The sequence below is a fragment of the Ranitomeya imitator genome, chromosome 10 (assembly GCF_032444005.1).
Source record: "Ranitomeya imitator isolate aRanImi1 chromosome 10, aRanImi1.pri, whole genome shotgun sequence".
Lineage (NCBI taxonomy): Eukaryota > Metazoa > Chordata > Amphibia > Anura > Dendrobatidae > Ranitomeya > Ranitomeya imitator.
The window spans coordinates 17,897,342-17,914,308 of record NC_091291.1 but is presented as its reverse complement, the minus strand read 5'-3'; the positions used below and the strand labels follow the sequence as shown (position 1 = coordinate 17,914,308).

Genomic DNA, 16,967 nt, shown 5'->3' with positions numbered 1-16,967 from the left:
ACAACCAGTGATGTTACCTGTCCATCTTACTTCTCTCTACAACCAGTGATGTCAGCTGTCCATCTTAATACTGTACGATCAGTGATGTAGCCTGTCCATCTTCTCTACAACCAGTGATGTAGCCTGTCCATCTTCTCTACAACCAGTGATGTAACCTGTCCATCTTCTCTACAACCAGTGATGTAACTTGTCTATCTTACTTCTCTACAACCAGTGATGTCACCTGTCCATCTTCTCTACAACCAGTGATGTAACCTGTCCATCTTCTCTACAACCAGTGATGTAACTTGTCTATCTTACTTCTCTACAACCAGTGATGTCACCTGTCCATCTTCTCTACAACCAGTGATGTAACTTGTCTATCTTCTCTACAACCAGTGATGTCACCTGTCCATCTTCTTTACAACCAGTGATATCACCTGTCCATCTTAATCCTGTACGACCAGTGATGTCACCTGTCAGTCTTACTCCTGTATGACCAGTGATGTCACCTGTCCATCTTACTTGTGTACGACCAGTGATGTCATTTGTGTGTTGTACGACCAGTGATGTCACCTGTCCATCTTACTCCTGTATGACCAGTGATGTCACCTGTCCATCTTACTCCTGTATGACCAGTGATGTCACCTGTCCATCTTACTCCTGTATGACCAGTGATGTCACCTGTCCATCTTCTTTACAACCAGTGATATCACCTGTCCATCTTAATCCTGTATGATCAGTGATGTCACCTGTTCATCCATCTTCTGTACGACCAGTGATGTCACCTGTCCATCTTACTGTTGTGCGACCAGTGATGTCACCTGTCCATCTTACTTCTGTAAAACCAGTGATGTCACCTGTCCGTCTTCTGTACGACCAGTGATGTCACCTGTCCATCTTCTCTACAACCAGTGATGTCACCTGTCCATCTTACTTCTTTACAACCAGTGATATCACCTGTCCATCTTAATCCTGTAGGATCAATGATGTAACCTGTCCATCTTCTCTACAACCAGTGATGTAGCCTGTCCATCTTCTTTACAACCAGTGATGTAACCTGTCCATCTTCTCTACAACCAGTGATGTAACTTGTCTATCTTACTTCTCTACAACCAGTGATGTCACCTGTCCATCTTCTCTACAACCAGTGATGTAACTTGTCTATCTTCTCTACAACCAGTGATGTCACCTGTCCATCTTCTCTACAACCAGTGATGTCACCTGTCCGTCTTCTGTACGACCAGTGATGTCACCTGTCCATCTTCTCTACAACCAGTGATGTCACCTGTCCATCTTACTTCTTTACAACCAGTGATATCACCTGTCCATCTTAATCCTGTACGATCAATGATGTAACCTGTCCATCTTCTCTACAACCAGTGATGTCACCTGTCCATCTTCTTTACAACCAGTGATATCACCTGTCCATCTTCTCTACAACCAGTGATGTCACCTGTCCATCTTCTTTACAACCAGTGATATCACCTGTCCATCTTAATCCTGTACGATCAGTGATGTCACCTGCCCATCTTACTTTTGTATGACCAGTAATGTCACCTGTCTGTCTTTCTCCTGTGCAACCAGTGATGTCACCTTCCCATCTTACTCCTGTACAATCAGTGATGCCACCTGTCCATCTACAAAGTTGAAAGGTTGTGTTGAATGTTGATGACACCACCATTAATTGTGCTTGTCAAGAAAGATGTCTGGTGGCATCCATAACTGGATTCAGGATTATATGGAATGGATTATTGTCATTTTGTAAGCCTGTGTTGACAACTATGGCACACCTTCATGCATCAAAGTCTAACCAGTCCTTGTTTTTTTTTTCCGTAGTTTCTTCTGGCACCATTACTCTATAACGATATCTGTGTATCTGAAGGACGCAGCAGAATCTTCCTGGAAGGTGAAGTCTGAAGAAGAGCTTGGTGAGTTTACATTATGAGCCACAGTCAGACCAAAGAATTTACTGATTAAAACTTATCAAACTTCTTAAAATATGTAGATTTTTTTTCAATGGCTCAGCATTTGCAAAATCTGAAAACATATCCTGATTACGTCTGACTCGATACATTGCTTGGAGCCATAAACCCATGTCAACAGGACTGGGACGGGACAGATTTTGGAATGTTTTCATCCACTGGCAGCAAGCAGAGATGTTGAAATGGTGAGGAATTAAAATGGAAGTGTGTAGCTTACAATGACTTAATTTCCCACAAGATAGGAATAAATGAGTGTCTGATCGCCGGGGTCCCACCGATCACTTGATCCTCCGGTCTTACGGGAATGAATAGAGCATGGTTACGCATTCTTGTGTCCGAAATTACAGACACATTTATCAGTATAACTGACCTAGTAGCCAGTCATATCGCACGGCTCTGGTTTAGTAGATGATTGGGATCATCAGGGGCGCAGCCCCTCCATTAAGAGAACAATGGGACTGCAAAAATCATATACATTCTCCCTAATTAACATTAATGAATTCCGATCCTGCCACCGTCGTACATAGGAATGAGTATAATTGCAATCTGTTATTATTATCAGCCGGTAAATTCTGCTCGACTGCAGATCTCAACGGAGGAAACTCAGCTAATTCCACAGCGACGTCTCCACAAGGAAAAGTCTAAATAATTGATGTCTTTGTTTATAAATTTCATCACAGAAAGTGATGTCACCGGGGACGGCTTTGCCAAGGGGGCGGGGTGGCGTTCCTGCTCTTTCAGAATTCCGGCATAAGATCAGACCGACGTAAAAATGCAAATCACACAGTAAAAAATTAGAGCAAAAATCTGCTCGTTTCATTAAGTCCTCGTGATTCGACTGTAAATGCGCAAGTAAGTGCTGATCCAGAGCGGCTGTGATCACCTCTGTAGTGCATGCATCCAAAATAACAAAGCGGCTTTGTAAATAGTCTTAATTAAACATCTATTGTTTTGGGTCTACAGATCCAATGCAGATCTATGTGTCTCCTTGGTAACAGACTACAAACAAATACTGTGTAGTCTGACTCTGCAGTCATTTTCTGTCCCATCCTTCGTCTACTTACATACAGATTACATAGGTGTAAGATTTCACGGGGGAAAGTTTTATCCTTCCCTCTCCCCCACTTTCATTCTGTCAAAATATATGTCGCTTTCGGCTTGGGTACAGTTCTTGAGTACTATAATTCCGAATTTAGCTTTGGCTGTGAGTGGAGTAAAGTAGATGATTCACATCTAAACAGTACATAACAGTACATAACATTTTTTTGATTCATCTCAATGAATTAATGCCATCTCTTTAACCGCTCTTCACTATTGTGCTGCAGACCCTTTGGAGGACAGTTCAGCCACCCACATGGCCCCCGAGGACTCCCCACCTCCTCCGTGCCCCGACTGTGGACGGACTTTCCAAACTCTACGCGCATACAAACTCCACAGGCGCAACCACGCCGCCGATCTCTCTTACACCTGCAAGGACTGCGACGTGGCCCGCGCTGGGGCTACCGAGGGAAGCGAGAAGCCTTATTCTTGCTCTGACTGTGGCCGCCGTTTCTGCTGGCTTTTGGCCTTGCACAGTCATCACGAACAGCACACTGGCCAACGTGGCTATCAGTGCTCACAGTGCGGAAAGCAGTTGTCCAACCACCCAGCCTTCCGCAGACACCAGCAAGCTCATCGTAAGGATCGGGTTTGCGTCTGGTGCGGGAAAGCGTTCAACTGCTCGGCCAAGCTGTCCCGTCACATCCGTATCCATACTGGAGAAAGGCCATACCGATGCCCCGATTGCCCACAAGCGTTCACACAACTAGAGACTCTGCGAGTCCACCAGTGGGTGCACGAAGATCCTAAGCCCTTCCAATGTGAGGACTGTGGGCGAAGGTTTCAGGTCCAACGCACCTTCGAAAAGCACAGAAACTTGCATATCTCCCGGAAGTCTCACGCTTGCCCCATCTGTGGCAAGACTTTCTTCTTCTCATCTCGCTACAAGCGCCATCTTCGCATTCACACGGGAGAAAGACCCTTCCAGTGCCAACAGTGTGGAAAGAGCTTTAACCAGCGCTCCAACTACCAGAGGCATCGGGCCGTCCATGCCGGCAAGAGACCATTCCCTTGTAACCTGTGCGAGAAAAGTTTCAGCCAAGCGTCCAACTACCGACGACATCTTCAAACCCATCGGAAGGAGAGGGGCAGGTGGGAAGAGAAAGCAGAGTATAAATGTATTGAGTGTGGGGTACGCTTCACAGAAGAAGGAGGGCTCCATGAGCACTATATACAGCACGCCAGGGGGGAGCTATGATATGTGACAACTAAGGAATATGACTATTAAGTCTACACATGATCACATTGCACAGGTACTGCATATCTGTCCGGTGTAATGTAATATGTGACTTCGGGCCACTATGGGAGCTAATCAGAAGCTATGGAGCCCATTGGACATTCAATGATGACTTTTCGGCATGGTCCAGGGTGATAAACGTGCCACCTGAGCCTGTACTGCACTCACTCTATGTACCGATGAAATAGCCACTTCTGCATTTTAAGAAAAGCACTTTTTTTTTTTCGGATGTGGAAAGTAACAGTATTGTTCCGTATTTGTATGTCGCTCCAAAATTATTAATCTAGAAAATAAATTGTGTGTAAGAGCATGTGTCATTGGATATGGAAAAATCATTTTAGGGGTCACCATACTGGTGATAGGCCACACCTGACTGTTGCACAGTGGGGGTGCATGGTATTACGAGTGGTTGTTGCTCCTGACCAGGGCAGATTGAGCCCCATTGCAAAAATCAAATAGATTTCTCATAAGAGTCCTAGTTAAGAAATGAGCTAATCAATTAGCAGGACCGCAGTCTAAAAGTGATATCTGTAGTCCTTGGCCACTGGACGGGATCCTTGCGTTAGCATTGCGGCATGGTATACTCATGACATCATGCCGGGCTGGATAATTAAGAGAAGCTGGCAAGCAAATTGCAGGGATCCCATCCAGCAACCATGGACTAATAACTGCTGGAATACCCCTTTATAACTTCTAGATTGGTGGGTGACCTCCACAGGTCACGAGAGCAGGGCTCTTTTTTTGCCCCCCTAGAGTGGAGCAGTACGTGAGTCCACCGCTCCATTTATCCTCTATGGGACTGATGGAGCTCTGCACTCGTTTTTCTCCAGCTGTCACATTGGGAATGTATGAAGCGGCGGCCGAGCATGTGCTCTGCTGTTCTGATATACTTGCTCTATTTTGGCCATCCATGTTTGGACCCCCACTGATTTAGAAGTTATCACCTCTCCTCTAAGTAGGTGGTAACTTCTTCCAACCGGAATGCCTCTTTAAGAGCTCATTCACATATCCTGTATACTGTGGCTGGCATGCAGCTGGAAAGGATATGTGGGCGGAGCGTTGTCAGCTTACTGATTGGCTGACGATGCTCCTCCCATACGTCCTTTCCAGCTGAACGCCAGATGCAGTATGTAGCCGCATAAACTCTGTAGGATCATTCTACATGGGGCTCTTGGCACTTACCAGTTTAACCCTTTTTTTTTACACAGATGTAGATCTTAATTACTTTTATCCCATGACAGCGGCACAGGTAAGCCTTTTAATGCCTTTGCCCAAGAAGTGCAGTCGGCCGCATCAGCGATTTATAAAGCCATCGCACCTCCCAGACAGGATTGCACGGATCCGATTCCATCTGTAACACATGAACATGAATATGCAAAGCACCGCTCGTCCCAAGCCCTGGCGTCATCATCATGGATCGTCCTGGCGCCACGTCCGCAGTGAAACAGTTGTTATAATGGCAGCTGTAATTGCTCGCGGTAAATGACGCTCTGCTCTCCTGGATCCAGAGCTGCCTTCATTTGGATTCCGCTCCGTGCGCCCCTCGCAGCTCAGTACGCCTGTAGTTACCTTGGTCTGGTGCCTCGGTATTTGGGGAAGAAAATTACACAGTTTTGTTTGGCTTTCATTTCATTTCTCTGAAGAGTCAGAACATTGCGTTTTGCATGGCAGGTTCACCTGAAAGGTTCTGCTTGTTCTGCTTAAAGGAATATGGGGTCTAGATCCTTATATATATTTATGTATATATCTATGACTATACACACCTCTGCAGGTTTAGTGCTCCGCGCTTCACAGCGGCAGCTGCAAAGGCAAATAAAATCCAGAGGTGAAGACGAATACACAGAGAAAGTAGCGGAGCGTCTCCATCTGTGAATCGCTAATCAGCCCCCAACGTGGGGGAGGAAGAGAAGAGAGGGTTAATAGCTATTTATCTACTATCTATCTATTATCTATCATCTATCTATTATCTATCTATTTATCTATTATATAGTGTACATCAATGAGAATTTTTATAATTACCGTAATATATGCAGACTATCAAAACCTACCTCAGCTGCTGCAGAACCTCATAATACACCTCAGCTACTGCAGAACCTCATAATACACCTCGGCTGCTGCAGAGCATCACAATACACCTGAGCTGCTGCAGAACATCATAATACACCTCAGCTGCTGCAGAGCCTCATAATACATCTCAGCTGCTGCAGAGCTTCATAATACACCTCACCTACTGTAGAGCTTCATAATTCACCTCAGTTGCTGTAGAATATGATACATCTCAGCTGCTGTAAAACATAATGCATCTCAACTGCTGCAGAACATCATAATACACCTCAGCTGCTGCAGAACCTCATAATACACCTCAGCTGCTGTAGAACCTCATAATACATCTCAGCTGCTGCAGAACCTCATAATACACCTCAGCTGTCAGGTTCTTCCCATTGATTACGCCTGCACTTTGTGTCCCATCACCAGGACAAGCTGTAATCATCTTCCCATCAGTGAACCTTCCTCATAAAGAGGTATCGTCCAATGCAAAGAGACCCTTTGTCATTGAGTGAAATTAAAATCCTTAAGATCTCTCTATGAAGGTACATGCCCCCCTCACATTAAACATATGGGAAAGAGAGAAAACTATAAACATAAGGATGAATGACCTCGGAGAAATCAAAACATCCAACACCGCGGAGACACCATCACATGTTTCTCAACGAAGTGATCCAGAACACTGCTCCCATCCCCTATGGGAAATATGCATATCCATAAGATCTCTCCATGAAGGTACATGCCCCCCTCGCATTAAACATATGGGAAAGAGAGAAAACGAGTTATGGCTAAGGAACAGAGGGACTACGTAAAACAAAAGAAATGAGAACGAACAAACACCTCAGCTCAATTGAAGCAGCAGCCCCCTGCAGTCTCCAGGTAATTAAGACCAGAATTTTTATTCTGGGAACCAAATACCAAAATGGACAGTCTTTTACACAGAGGTAACTCTTCCTCCCATCAAGGAAATACCGGATAATGGCAGTAGTGTTTTTCTCTCATGCTCAGTGATGAATATTGGGCTGTGTGTCGATTTAATATGATGGGATATAGAAATTTGGCGTTGTAGCAAAGAGATGAACAGAACACATTCACTCAACACTGTAGGGCCATTTGATCTGCTCCATCTTAATAACAAGTCGATAGATGATGCGAACCAGACCATGTTTGATCTCTGTGCATTGGTAAAATCATAAGAAATATGACGTCAATATCTACCGCCTGAAACCTTCAGAGGAGAAGATATCCTGTAAGATGGGGATCTCATAAAATTGTAGCAGAACCAGCACATCCCACAACCATCCCCCACATGAGCTCATCAGGGGGAGGTGTGTGGCGTAACTTTGAGCTAATAAATGTATTTGCGTCTAGGTCATTTGTCAGTCCTTGGAAGACCTAGTTCGCTGTTGATCTTTCCATTTCCTCAATTGGAGTGCTTCCCTCCGCTAAGCTCGGAGTTATTTTCGTGACCAGGTTTAGTAGCAGTCTTTCGTTATTCCTTTTTACCTCATGCAATTGTATATACCATATTATTTTGTTCCCATTTTGTGTCATCTTGTATATTTTTTTTACAAACTGCCTTTCTTTTTGGGTTATATATTTAAAATTTAATAGTTCTGATCCTCTTGCTCTGTAAACCGCACCCCTGAAGCCATATGCTACCTGTATAGCGTGTCCAATCGGCCCGTATGAATGATTGGTGGCAGCTAGTAGTTCTTTTGTTATTGTTGAGCTGGGAGTTACCGTAGCGGTGTATAGACTTATATTCCATACGTGGGAATCGGGCATGTATATTCCATACGGTCACTGTGAGTTCCCCAATAACCGACCTAGTAGTGAAAGCTGCCACGGTCTCGTCCGTCCCTTGTCAGTCAATTACGTAATTGTCCTGATGATTGGAGGCAGCAGAGTTGCGTTCCCTTGACATACTGGATGCCAGCGGTGTGATCTGTGTGATCTCCGTTGTCATCTGTGACAAGTGGTAACCGGTTGGTTCATCGTGAACGCCCTCCCCTGGCAATATATTCATGACTCCCTTTAAGGAGACTGAAGTCCAGACGACCAGGGCAGATTTTTGATTTTCACAAGGTGCCACAAAGCAGGTTGTTTTTGCATTATTATTATACGTGTGCAGTCTGCATCTTAGACGTGTCCAGATCGGGAGCGCTCTGTAATTTTGCAGGTACTCGCGATGTTTCTTCATCTCACATCTAGCCCTGGAGCGAGTTCTGCATCGGACACCACCGTGCATCCTAATAACCATTGTCAAGAGAAATTCTCCAATTTCTCAAGCAGACAAAGAATTTGGTCAGGCACGTCTTCCTCGGAGGATTACATGAAATAAATAACATTCTTTTCAGGTGTTAGCCCCTCGCTCTGACCTCTTCAGCTGCAGATCCAGACCACTGAGCCGGCCGGCTTCTCACTGCAAAGCTCATCATTGTTAATAGGGCTGAAAGAGAACTGTGTAATAAAAAACATCGCCATACCGTCCACCGGCAGCTTCATTATGAGCAGAAGTAAATGTCGGGAGGAGACCAAGCGCAGATTCTAGTATCTAGTCTATAATTCATGATAATTCATGATAGCTGAGTTGACCTGTCGGAGTTGCAAAGGATTCTGGGAGATGAAGAGTTGACCCCCGATATGATAATGCGGCATTGACATGAAAGCAGATTTTCAGCTTTCCGCGCTTGAATAATTTGAATAAGGCAGCGCCACTACACACAAACAAGGCTACAAAGCAAAGTCGGAGAATCCAATGAGCGGAGTCCACCCGGCCGACCGGCAAATACAATACATTAATAATTCCCAAACTTTAAAACAGTCCTCAATCTCCGGGGGAAGAACACAACGTAGAGTTAAGCTCAGAGCCGGATTTACTGCAGGCGGATCCTCACTAATTGGACCCAATGTGGCAGTTTTATGCCCGGCCTTGGCCTACGTTGAGCCCCGTTCCTACCTGTCTATCAGATCTTCATCCGGCGCGATTTACCATTAATCTTCCATGAGTCTTCACAACGCATCATGGTCCTCGTACAACGGCATTTCTGCCAATGACGAGTGCCCAATTGACAATATCACAAGTTGATCAACATTTGTTTAACTTTTCATTTTTGCGCTTTATTTTTTTCATTCTTTCTCACAAGAACTGTAACTTTTTTTTTCTTTTTACGATTTACATTACCGTACGAGGGTTTTTTTTTTTTTTTTTGCAGGACGAGTTGCAGTTTTGAATGACTCCATTAGTTGTACCATACAATTTACTGAACAACGGTGTGGCAAAATGGCGGAATAATGACAAATTTTGACATTTATTTTTTGTTTTATTGTGTTCAACGGGCTGTAAAAACCACCCTTTAATGTAATTCTCCACGTCAGTTCATTTTACCAAACTTTTGTTTTAGTGGTTGAAAAAAAAATTCTTAAACGTTTTGATTTGTGTCCCCTTAACTTTTTGAGGACTATTTTTTTTTTTTTTTTCCTTTGAGTGATGTGCTGCCCCTTTTTATTGATACCATTTCGGAATACATATGAAATGTTTATGGGTTTTTTATTACATTTTTGGAAGGAGGTACGACGACTGGATATTTTTTGTTCTCTTTTGTGCCACTTATTTTAATATTTTGATCGAACTTTTACAAACATGGTGATCCTGAATTTTTTTTTTCATTCAAACTCCATGTTTTTTTTATTTTTTATATATATTTTTCTTAGTTTTTTGCTTTTATTTTCTTGGCCCTCCTAGGGCTGTTTACATAAAAAGATCTACTGCTGACAACTATTTATTTATTTTTGTTAGTTTCCTTGTTTTGCTAATTGTTGTCAGCTTTATACAGGCCCATGATTTCTCGATTGACTGTGTCTCATCAAGACAAGCGTTTCTTAAAAGGAAGGTGGCCAGCTATGTAATACGTGAATAGACCGTGTCTGCTAGCGTGAGGGCAGCCCTAATTAATGGAAGAGGTCTCGAGCTGTGAATGCCCCTCTTATGATATGGAGGGAGTTATTTATCTTCATGACAAAATTGGCCGCACATTTTTTGTCAACTACTGATGAACATAAATCAATCAGGGCCTGCAATAGGTTTGGGACCACCAAAGGATAAGTGAGGGGGTTAAACTGTGAAATCGTCTGTGCTCTTCAAAAGAAACTCATCAGATCAATTAGCATTGCATTTCAAGGTCTACCACAAGGGGGCGGACAAGACCAGCTGTAATGAGTAACTCGGTAAACATCAATAGAAGAGACATAGTAAAGGTCTATACTTGTCCGATGCTCTGCATGTTCTGACCCACATCAGGGTCTTTAGGAGTTTTCTATGCCCCGCTCTCATTTTGTAGGGTTCCTCTTCGTTTTTTAATTAACTTCCTGTTATGACGGAGCCCTAACACTTGCATGGGGATGAACAAACCAAGGGAGATGTTCAACCTGCACACCACAGATTCCTATACAGGCTAGGCAAATCCCTAACCTGACCCTGATATGTCCCTGCCTGCCCACGGAGGCACCTTATAATTACATAATGGCGTCCCACTCGACATTGACTGACCCTAAGCGTCTTTAAATGCACCCTCAAGTATACACAGCGTGAAACCTAAAACAACAACAACAGAATGTAATGTACACAGACAGCGGGTGAGACACAGGGCTAAAGACATGTTCACACAATCATACATGAAAGACGGAAGATAAAGAAAAGGAACCTAAAAAAACTTTTGGGATACGTGGAAACCACCAGACCCTAAATAAAACAAAATGGGAAGAGTGCTGGGATGGGGAACACGCAAACAAACCGCAGGAGAAGCAATATTGAAAACTTGAGCAATAAAATCATTGACTGGGGAGCTGGGACGCCAAGAATCTAACTTGGAGTATAGCCAGCAAGGACTGCATGTGCAAGGAGATTATAAATAGCCCCTTCCAAGATGTGATGGTACAAACCAAACGAAGTGAAAACGCCTGCACAGAACCAAAAAAGCAAAAGAAAGACGAACATTATCAGCAGTTGGACAGAGACAACACAGGCTGTGGTACAACAGAGAGGGGACTAGGCCACACAGCCAGAGGTCTCTGGATCGAGCCCTGTGGTGTAGCCATGACACTTCCAAACTCAAAAAACATACTTATAGGTGTTAATTAGCTTCATACGACATTGGCTCGAATGCAAGAAATACGTAGATTAAATTGTGAGCCCCCTTGGGGCAGGTACTCATGTGATGCTAGCATTCTCTGTAGAGCGCTGCAGTGTAAGTCGATGTTATATATTCAACAATCCCAAAGCACCCATCCCTTCAAAAAAAAAAAAAATGGGTGTGAAAATTGGCAAGATTAGTGAAGTTTTACATCCTGATGGGTCCAGCAGAGAGAAGTGACCCTTCAGTGCCCATTTGTCTTTTTACTTGCTGCCGATATAACACATTGATTAATACACTGCACTGCTCATTATCATATGCTGTCACATTCGCCTCTCATTCATACTGTGTGCTCGGCTTTGTATGGCTCACGTAGACGGTTAGGAGGAATTAAGCATCAAGAAAATGCTTCACTTGTCAATTATTCAATTGTTTCCTTTAGAAAACGATTCTCTCAAGAGTCATTTATTTACAATAAAACAAGCGTGAAAAGGCAGAAAAGCGAGAGCATAAAAAGGACAATGCAAAACTGTACACGCATATGCTGTGTGTGTGTGTGTGTGTATATATATATATATACTAGATTGTGGCCCGATTCTAACGCAATGGGTATTCTAGAATATGCATGTCCCCGTAGTATATGGACAATGATGATTCCAGAATTCGCGGCAGACTGTGCCCGTCGCTGATTGGTTGAGGCAACCTTTATGACATCATTGTCGCCATGGCAACCATTATGACATCTACGTCGCTACTGTGCCCGTCGCTGAATCAGAAACGTGGAATTTCTACGTCCTTTATGACATCATTATGACATCATCGTCGCTGTGCCCGTCACTGATTGGTCGAGGCCTGGCGGCCTCGACCAATCAGAGACGCGGGATGTCTACGTCCTTTATGACATCATCGTCGCTGTGCCCGTCTCTGATTGGTCGAGGCCGCCATTATGATAATGTCGTAATGGTTGCCATGGCGATGATGTTATAAAGGTTGCCATGGTGATGATGATGTCATAATGGTTGCCATGGTGATGATGATGATGTCATATTGGTGGCCATGGTGATGATGTCATAATGGATGCCATGGCGATGGTGTCATAATAGGTTGCCATGGCGATGATGATGTCATAATGGTTGCCATGGCGATGATGATGTCATAGTTGTTGCCATGGCGATGATTATGTCAAAGTTGTTGCCATGGCGATGGTGTCATAATAGGTTGCCATGGCGACGAAGATGTCATAATGGTTGCATTTGATGATTGTGTCATAATGGTTGCCATGGCGATGATGATGTCATAATGGTTGTCATGGCGATGATCTCACAATGGTTGCCATGGTGCTGATGATGTCATAATGGTTGCCATGGCGATGATGATGTCATAACGGTTGCCATGGTGATGATGATGTCATAATGGTTGCCATGGTGACGATGGCCTCGACCAATCAGAGACGCGGGATTTCCAGGACAGACAGACAGACAGACGGAAAAACCCTTAGGCAATTATATATATAGATATATATATCTAATATATAATTGCCTAGAATACTACTTCCTGCTAATGTCCGGAGCTAATGTCCGGAGCTAATGTCCGGAGATAAGTGACGTCAACAGTGTCCAGTGTCTGATTGGTTGCCGCCTGCTGCGAGCGACCAATCAGAAACGTGCCGTACTGTGACACACTCCGCCCGCCATTTTGGTGTGATTTTTGAATTTTTACCTCACAGCAAGTTTCTACTGTGTGGAGGCGGGCCCAGTGACGTTGCTCTTCAAGCTCCTGCCGAATTTCGTCAAAAAAATGATAATACCATTTACCAAAACTATATATATTTAGTTGTGAAGTGGTTCAGTGACATTTTCACACCAATTTTGAACTTTTGTTTGGTGTTTTCTCCATATACTGCCTATTATTCACTGACTGTTATACTGAGAGACTGCCGTTTATTAACCTCTTCTTTGCCACATTGGGTATATTGCTCTATTATTTGCCACATAAGGACATTGTCCATTATTGCCCAGCAATTTCTCTGCAATATAAACGGCCTATTTATTAATATCTGCATTCCTGCAAAGAACTATTGCCTATTATTAACTGGCTATTTTCCTACTACCTGACACTGCCTCTTATTAACCTGTTGTTTGCCACCACCACGCTTAAAGCTGTTTAGCTTAGCCAACATGAGCTCTAATAGTAAGGATACTAATGACACAGAGCCCAAAGCTGCTGATGGCGCACGTAAGATTAGGTCTGATAGAAAGTATACTAATAATGCAGAGCAAAAAGACGCCGATGCCGCACGTAAGCGCAAACAGCGTGCTAACGAGTACAGAGGATAGATGCAAGCGCATGGACACTGTTAAGTATACTAATGACACAGAGTCCAAAGCTTATGATGACGCACGTAAGATCAGGTCTGATATAAAGTATGGTAATGATGCAGAGCGAAAAGCCGCCGATGCCGCACGTAAGCGCAAACAGCGTGCTAAGTCTGATGTCTTTCATCCCTCCCCTCATAAGCATGTTCATGGATCCTGTGTAACTGTACCTTAAATAACAAGAATTGTCAAGAGCTGGTGAGTGCAGCCATTTTTTGTTCTTTCTTACTATTATTTATTAATTGTATTATTCTTACAATTGAATAAATAAAGTATATATGGATTCTAGACTCCCGATTCTTTACAATCGGGCTGCCATCTAGTCTACTATATAATTGTCTAAGGGTCATTTCCGTCTGTCTTTCTTTCTGTCTGTCTGTCACGGATATTCATTGGTCGCTGCCTGTCTGTCATGGAATCCAAGTCGCTGATTGGTCGCGGCAAAACAGCCACGACCATTGCCACGACTAATCAGCGACGGGCGCAGTCCGGCGGCAACATGGCCGCTCCTTCCTCCCCGCAGTCAGTGGCCCCCCATACTCCCCTCCAGTCAGCGCTCACACAGGGTTAATGGCAGCGCTAATGGACCGCGGTGTAACGCACTCCCTTAATGCTGCTATTAACCCTGTGTGACCAACTTTTTTACTATTGATGCTGCTTATGCAGCCTCAAGAGTAAAAAGATCTAATGTTAAAAATAATAAAAAAAAAAATAAAAAAATCATCATATACTCACATTTCGGCGCCTTTCCCGCTCCTCGTGACGCTCTGGTAACCGCTCCCTGCAAGCGGCAGGTTCCGTTGGCAAGGATGGCATGCGACAAGGACCTGCCATGACGTCACGGTCATGTGACCGCGACGTCATCACGGGTCCTGCGCTACCAACCCTGGGACCGAAAGCTGCCGAGTGCACCACACACAGGCAACATGACTACAAGGGCTCCCTCGGAAGGTTAGTATATGTTTATTTTTTAACCTGTAACATATGTGGCTGGGCAATATACTAAGTGACTCGCCAATATACTACGTAGCTGGGCAATATACTACGTGGCTGGGCAATATACTACGTGGCTCTGTGCTGTAGTATACTACATCGCTGTGCAATATACTATGTGGCTCTGTGCTGTATACTACGTCACTGGGCAATATACTACATCACTGAGCAATATACTACGTGGCTGGGCAATATACTACATGTCTGGGCAATATACTATGTGACTGGGCAATATACTATGTGACTGGGCAATAAACTACGTGACTGGGCAATATACTACATGGCTGGGCAATATACTACGTGGCTGGGCAATATACTACGTGGCTGGGCAATATACTACGTCACAGCAATATACTACGTGGCTGGGCAATATACTATGTGGCTGGGCAATATACTACGTCACTGGGCAATATACTACATGACTGGGCAATATACTACGTGACTGGGCAATATACTACATGACTGGGCAATATACTAGGTGGCTGGGCAATATACTACGTGACTGGGCAATATACTACGTGACTGGGCAATATACTACGTGGCTGGGCAATATACTACGTGGCTGGGCAATATACTACATGACTGGGCAATATACTAGGTGGCTGGGCAATATACTACGTTGCTGGGCAATATACTACGTGGCTGGGCAATATACTAGGTGGCTGGGCAATATACTAGGTGACTGGGCAATATACTACATGACTGGGCAATATACTAGGTGGCTGGGCAATATACTACGTGGCTGGGCAATATACTACGTGACTGGGCAATATACTACGTGACTGGGCAATATACTACATGACTGGGCAATATACTAGGTGGCTGGGCAATATACTACGTGACTGGGCAATATACTACATGGCTGGGCAATATACTATGTGGGCTGTGCATTATACTACGTGGCCCTTACTATATAGTATGTGGCTACTATAAACATACATATTCTAGAATACCAGATGCATTAGAATCGGGCCACCATCATATATATATATATATATATATATATATATATATATATATATATATATATATATATATATATATATATATATATATTTACAGTGCTGTGCAAAAGCTTAGGCAGGTGTGTACAACATGGAGGAGGTACGAATGCTTTAATAATGGAAGTGTTAATAGTTTACTTTTATCAATTAACGAAGTGCAAAGTGGATTAATATTTGGTGGCTGCCCATCGCCTTCATCACTTCTACATACTTGTACTTAAACACAGTTTTTAAAGTTGCTCAGCAAGGAGATTGTTCCAAACATCTTGGAGAACTAACCACAGATCTTCTGTGGATGTCACTTGTGCAAATCCTTCTGTTATGTGATCCCAGACAGACTGGATGATGGCGGATCCGAGCTATGTGGGGCTAAATGACCACTTCCAGAACGCCTCATTCTTAATGACACTGGCTGGATGTCTGGGGTTATTGTCCGTCTGCAGAATAAGTTTGGAGCCAATTGGACACCTCCCTGATGGTATTGCATGATGGGTAAGTACTGTATGTCCATCGAGGACACCATAAATCTTGGCCAAATCCCCAACTCTGTTTGCTGAACTGCACCCTCAAACTTGGAGAACCCTGGGGGCATGGCGATGTAGAGGAGCTGTGCGGACGTGTTTGGCTGGAGCTCCCATAATCCTGACACATATCGTGCCATATACTTACCCGGGAGGGTTTTCGCGGATACCGCTGTGCTCCTCTGGGTGCCTGGGGGTGCCCGGCTTCTGAGGGGACGCAAGGTGCGGCTTCGGTCGGGTGGGCTCCTGGAGCACGCAGACGGAGGACAGAGGTGGCAGGAGACGGCGGCCATTTTCCCTGCAGCGTGTGCTGGAGGCGGAAGGCGCGAAGCGAGCCCCGCGGCTCATGAGGGAGCTGGCTGACTTTGGCACAGCTAATCAAGGTATGAGAGGGGGGCTGCGCGGTGTGAGTCCTGAGAAACGGACCCCGGGCTCCCCCTCATTAATACTATAAGACGCCACATAACGCCGACTGGCTCCGGCGCCACTGAGACTTCTCCCCTGCCCTGTTGCCTAGACTGAAGGCGCAGAACCTGCCACGACTTGCTGACGGCCGGCCACATTGAGTATACTCTGCAGCTGCTGGGAAGTGAA

The 16,967-nt window shown here is 44.4% G+C and overlaps 1 protein-coding gene across 3 annotated transcripts in view; it reads left to right on the top strand.

Annotated features, from left to right (window-relative positions):
- Positions 1–16,967, top strand: part of PSG4 (pregnancy specific beta-1-glycoprotein 4) — a 153,580-nt gene that overhangs the window by 14,773 nt on the left and 121,840 nt on the right. For 2 of the 3 annotated variants that reach the window (XM_069741562.1, XM_069741563.1), the window contains exons 2-3: positions 1,819–1,910; positions 3,290–4,608. In XM_069741562.1, the coding sequence (XP_069597663.1) occupies positions 3,319–4,260 (942 nt within the window). In that variant the 5' untranslated portion in view covers positions 1,819–1,910; positions 3,290–3,318 and the 3' untranslated portion in view covers positions 4,261–4,608. Of the gene's footprint in view, positions 1–1,818; positions 1,911–3,289; positions 4,609–16,967 lie in introns of those variants that run through there. The other variant, XM_069741565.1, reaches the window with a different exon arrangement.